This window comes from Juglans regia, chromosome 7, assembly GCF_001411555.2.
Source record: "Juglans regia cultivar Chandler chromosome 7, Walnut 2.0, whole genome shotgun sequence".
In the NCBI taxonomy this organism is placed as follows: Eukaryota; Viridiplantae; Streptophyta; class Magnoliopsida; order Fagales; family Juglandaceae; genus Juglans; species Juglans regia.
In genome coordinates, this window is record NC_049907.1 from 33,752,649 (window position 1) to 33,757,581 (window position 4,933).

Below are 4,933 nucleotides of genomic sequence, written 5' to 3' on the forward strand. Positions count from 1 at the left end.
TTAAAAAAAAATATTAAATATTAAATTTACATAATAAATCTCATTTTTTTAAAAGAATTATATATTCTGTATATAACATATTAACAATAAAAAAACTGTATCCTCAGCGTCAACGTGAAATAAAAAAATAAAATAAAAAAAATTACATACATTTTTCTTTGAAGTCCAAGTGTACCTGTCTTTCTCTTTGGGTTTTCTTCAAAGATTATAGCTACTAGCATTAATCAAGGCTCCAGAGTTGTTAAATTATGGATGCTAACAGATTGGGAACCGAATTAATTAAATATGAATTATTGTACCAGCGCCAGCCTCCAGCTATTTTATTCAAGCACAGATTTCCATTGATAATTGAATTTTAAATTAAATGGTTCTCCAATTATGGCTGGCTGCACATGAGATAACTCATTCCAAATTCATATATATGAAGATCTCAATAGAATGATTTGATTTTTCCTTCATTTCTAGCAGTGGCTGTTTGAATTTAAGATTTTAGAGAAAATTGAAATTAATAAACTAATGGGAGTGGGCAACTTTTTAATGGAACAAAATATCTGAGAAAATATCTGAGAATGAGAACCTGAGATAGTAATTATATACAACGGTCAAACATTCTACGTCAACCCAAGGCTGCTAGACAAGTCTAGCACAAAACGTATACTGCCACGTGTACATCAAATCCCCCCCCCCAAATTGGCCTCCAGACTGGAGACTGACGGTCGCCGAATGTCTTTTCCTCAGACCTCGAATAGATAACGCATCCTTGTCGCTCACCGAGCCATACCCGAGTCAGCCCTGAGTTTGCCGATTCGCATCGTTCCCTCCATGCTCAATATCCGACTCGATCACCGAACTACAACTCACCGCGTTCCCCGAGGACGGCGACACGCTTCCTCTCTTGTCTCTACTGAGAATTCTTTTCAACGACAACATGCGACTCATTGGCGATCTGAAGCCACCTTGACTCGCCGGAGAGTCAGACATCGAGTCGTCTCTGAAACTCTCGTTCCTGCTCGGGACCTCTATGGAGACTCCCACAAACTCCACGGGTTTCCTTCGAGTCGCAATCGATGAAGAAGCTTGACCCGTCTGCTCCCCTTCGTGGTGACAATCCGAGCACAAACCGGAGCTGGATCCCGCTTCAATTCCCGCCAATTCAGACACGGATATGACTACTTCGGCCGGGTTCTCGGATGCGTGACCGGATTCAACGGGGGACCGACAGAGAGGGCAAGTAGAATGAGTCTGAAACCACATGTCAATGCACTCTATGTGGAAGCTGTGGCCGCACTTGGGTAGGGTACGACCCGTCTCGTTCTCCTCGAATTCGCACAGGCAAACAGCGCACTCTGGGATCGGTTTCTCCGGGTGAGTCTTGGAGGAGTAGAGAAAGACTGGGATGGCCTTGAGCACGGACGAGTCGAGGCCGCGGGTGGGGACGGTGACTGTGGCGGCGGAGGCGTTGGGGTTAGAGTCCACGTAGAAAACGAAGTTGTTGCGGCGACGATTGCGACGAATGTTGCGACGGCGCGCGCGGAGGAGGTACCAGCGGGCGTAGAGATGGAGGCAAACCATGAGGATGACAACGAAGAACAAGATCACTATCGCGCTCAGCATGATTTTGCCTCTGAGAGCGTAGCCGGGGAGATTGTCATGAGGCAATTCATCATCTTGCCCGGCCATTGTGGTCGTCGACTCGGCGGGGAGAGAGAGAGAGAGAGAGAGATGTTGGGCAGAGAAGTGGAGTAGGGAAGGGAGTGCTTAAAATAAAAAAGAAAGGAATTGGGAGGGGAGCACAGATGCCTAGAGGCAAGAGAAGGGAAGGTTCTTGGAGGGTTTCAGTCAGAGTTGCCAAGACTATAAAAAAGAGAGGTTTTTTCCAAGAGAACTGCTACTAGCCTACTACCCTTGCAGTCTATGAGACGCCTCTGTTGACGCGGTTTTAAACGAATTGACATCTCTACCCCCCTTCATTTACAAGAAAACAGGATGCTCTCCTTTCTTATTTATTTTTAATTAAAAGAAATTGACATCTCTACCCCCCCCTTCATTCACAATTAATTTATTTATAAATTAATATAATTTAATGTAATATATTAAAATTTTAAATTATTTTTATTATAAAATAAATTTAACTATTATGCAAAATCACATGAGTTTAATTTTAATGAAATATGTTCGTTTGAGTAGGTATTAAGTATCAATTTTCATATCTTAAACAAATGCATTATGCACGGGACACAGGCCACGCCACCAGACAGCTAGACTAACAAGTCATTTACTCCTACGTGTGTTGGGAAAGGGGAGTGGAGTAAGTCATATCCAAAAAATATATATATATATATATATTAAAAATGTTATATTTTAATAATATATTAATTTTTTTATTTTTTTATTTAATATTTTTTCTCTCATTTTTTAAAAAATTTTAATATTTAAAATCTCATACTACATATCACATTTATTTTATTTTTTTTAATTTTTAATTTTTAATTTAATCTTATTAAATTAATTGAGTTGATCTATTAATCATCCATACACTACATTGTTAAAAGATAAACAAAATTAAAAGATGTGTGATGTGTAGGATGCTAAGTAAAATTATTTTTTCTCAAAACTTCATAAAACATCTTAACTCAAATAATTTTATTATTAATTCACAGATTTCTCATCTCATCTCAACGTCTAAACGAGGCCTTACAAATTCTCACCAAATCCATCTTAGACAAGATCCAAAATACTAAAAAATAAAAGCAAACCAACTAGTTGCAAGTAAGGATGTAATCGGTTTGGTTTATTTTGATTTCGACTTGTTTTGGAATTGAACCGATCTAGTCAGTTTTGAGATTCTAGTAAATTAAACCGACCAATTAATCCAAGGAACTAGAATTCTCTAATTTGGTTCGCTTTTATAGGTTTGATTCAATTTTGGACTTTTTGTAGAGCTGGTTGGCTTTTCTAACTCAAATAAATAAGCCTTTTAACTTAAATATGATTGAGTCCAAAATATTATTTTCAACTCAAAACACCGTGCATATACCAAATTAACAAAATAAATGCTAAAAACAATTAGTCAAAATACACTAATTAGTTTAATTAAAACATGCATTTAATAATACCATATCATAAGTAGCTTGGACAGTTTTTCACCAAAACCCAATCTTTTGAGCATAGCTTGCAAAAAAGGCCATTCCACTCTATCATAGGCCTTTGATATATCTAGCTTAATGGCCATATGACCTGATTTACCCTTTTGTTTGGTCTGCATTGTATGAAGTAATTCAAAAGCCACCATAATATTGTCAGTTATAAGCCTACCGGGATAAAAGCACTTTGATTCTGTGATATAACCACATTCAGCACCTTTTTGATCCTATTAGCTAACACCTTCGAGATTAACTTATACAAAACATTGCATAAACTAATCGGTCTAAAATCCATCACAGATTTTGGATCCTTTACCTTTGGAATCAAAGCTATATATGAGTATGATTTAGACCTGAGGGCATCACCCCCCCCCCCCCCCCCCCAATTTAGGAAACTCAAAACAGCCAAACATACCTTCCTTTCCCACTAAACTCCAGTGTTTTTGGAAAAAAACCAGCCCCAAAGCCATCGGGATCCGGGGACTTCCATGCTGACATTTGCTTCAAAGCCCCCTCCACTTCCTAAAAGGAGAAATCCCTTTCTAACTCCCCTCTCATATCTTCATTAATCCTCGAGTCAGTGGAGGAAATACACTCTTCAATCTCACGGATGGATGGGTGTGTTGTTGTAAAGAGTTCAGAAAAACAACCCATAAAAGCCTCATCAATATCTGCTTTTTCCTTCATCAATTGCCCCTGGGCATTTTCGATTTCCACAATGGTGTTCTTTTTTCTCCTCTGAGTTGCACAAGCATGAAAATACTTGGTATTGCGGTCCCCTTGTTGCAGCCAGTGACTATTTGCCCTCTGTTTCCACCAAACATTCTCTTGATCAAGCAGTGTACTCAGTCTCCCACTAATCAGCTTAATTTCAGTTATCTTCTCAGGACCCTCAGTTTCTTTTAGGATCTTTAGCTTATCAGTCAATTCCTTTATAGTTCCACTCCTTTTTTCATCTGCCTCCTTAGACCAATGGCACAGAGCTTGTCTACAAGAAATAAGTTTGTTTTGAACCCCTCCTGATTGATACTTCCAGGCCCTCTCTATTACTTTCCCACAATCCTCATCCTTATCCCAACACATTTCATATCTGAAAAACCTCTTATATCTTCTATTGTCCTTCCAACCCCTTGAACAACTTAAGAGTATAGGCAGATGATCTGAACACCAAGCCAAAACTGTCTCCACCTGGACCTCATCAAATCCTATCCTCCACTCTATATTTGCTACAGCTCGATCCAGTCTTTCTTTAATGAAAGTCTCATCTCCGTGCCCATTGCTCCAAGTGTACTTTATTCCTTTCCATCTGAGGTCCCTCAAACCCCCATCATCCAATGCATTCCTAAATTTTTCCATCTGCCCCTCCCTTCTTTCCCTTCCTCCCCATTTCTCATCTTGGGACACTATCTCATTGAAATCCCCAATCACACACCAACCAGTCTCAGTATAAGGTTTTAAATCAAACAATAGATCCCAGGACCTATCCCTTTTAGAAACATCAGGATCTCCATAAAACCCCGTTAGCAACCACCTTTCATTATTCTTTTCATTTCTCACCCAAACACTAATGTGCCATTAAGAGTAATTGCATAATTCCACTTCATCCACATCCTTCCACATCATCAGCAAACCCCCACCCAAACCTATTGGTTCCACCACAATGCAACCCTTAAAACCTCCTCTCCTTTGTATAGCTTCCACTTTATTAGAACGTAGTTTAGTCTCCATTAGAAAGACTATATCTGGCTGCTTTTCCTTGACAAGTTTGCCAAGGACTTGAACTGTCCGAG

General features: G+C 39.2%; 2 protein-coding genes across 2 annotated transcripts; both read right to left on the bottom strand.

The window, feature by feature from the left end:
* Positions 1-529: 529 nt before the first annotated feature.
* Positions 530-1,935, bottom strand: LOC108987300 (RING-H2 finger protein ATL2-like). The gene has a single exon (XM_018960188.2). The coding sequence runs from the start codon at positions 1,678-1,680 to the stop codon at positions 787-789; it is 894 nt and encodes a 297-aa protein (XP_018815733.2). The 5' UTR covers positions 1,681-1,935; the 3' UTR covers positions 530-786.
* A 1,730-nt stretch (positions 1,936-3,665) lies between these two features.
* Positions 3,666-4,499, bottom strand: LOC118348929. Its single transcript, XM_035691520.1, has one exon. The coding sequence runs from the start codon at positions 4,497-4,499 to the stop codon at positions 3,666-3,668; it is 834 nt and encodes a 277-aa protein (XP_035547413.1).
* Positions 4,500-4,933: the final 434 nt, after the last annotated feature.

Bases quoted from the DNA above. Each gene is read 5' to 3' on its own strand.
- LOC108987300 (XM_018960188.2), bottom strand. From the start codon at position 1,680: ATGGCCGGGCAAGATGATGAATTGCCTCATGACAATCTCCCCGGCTAC.
- LOC118348929 (XM_035691520.1), bottom strand. From the start codon at position 4,499: ATGGAAAAATTTAGGAATGCATTGGATGATGGGGGTTTGAGGGACCTC.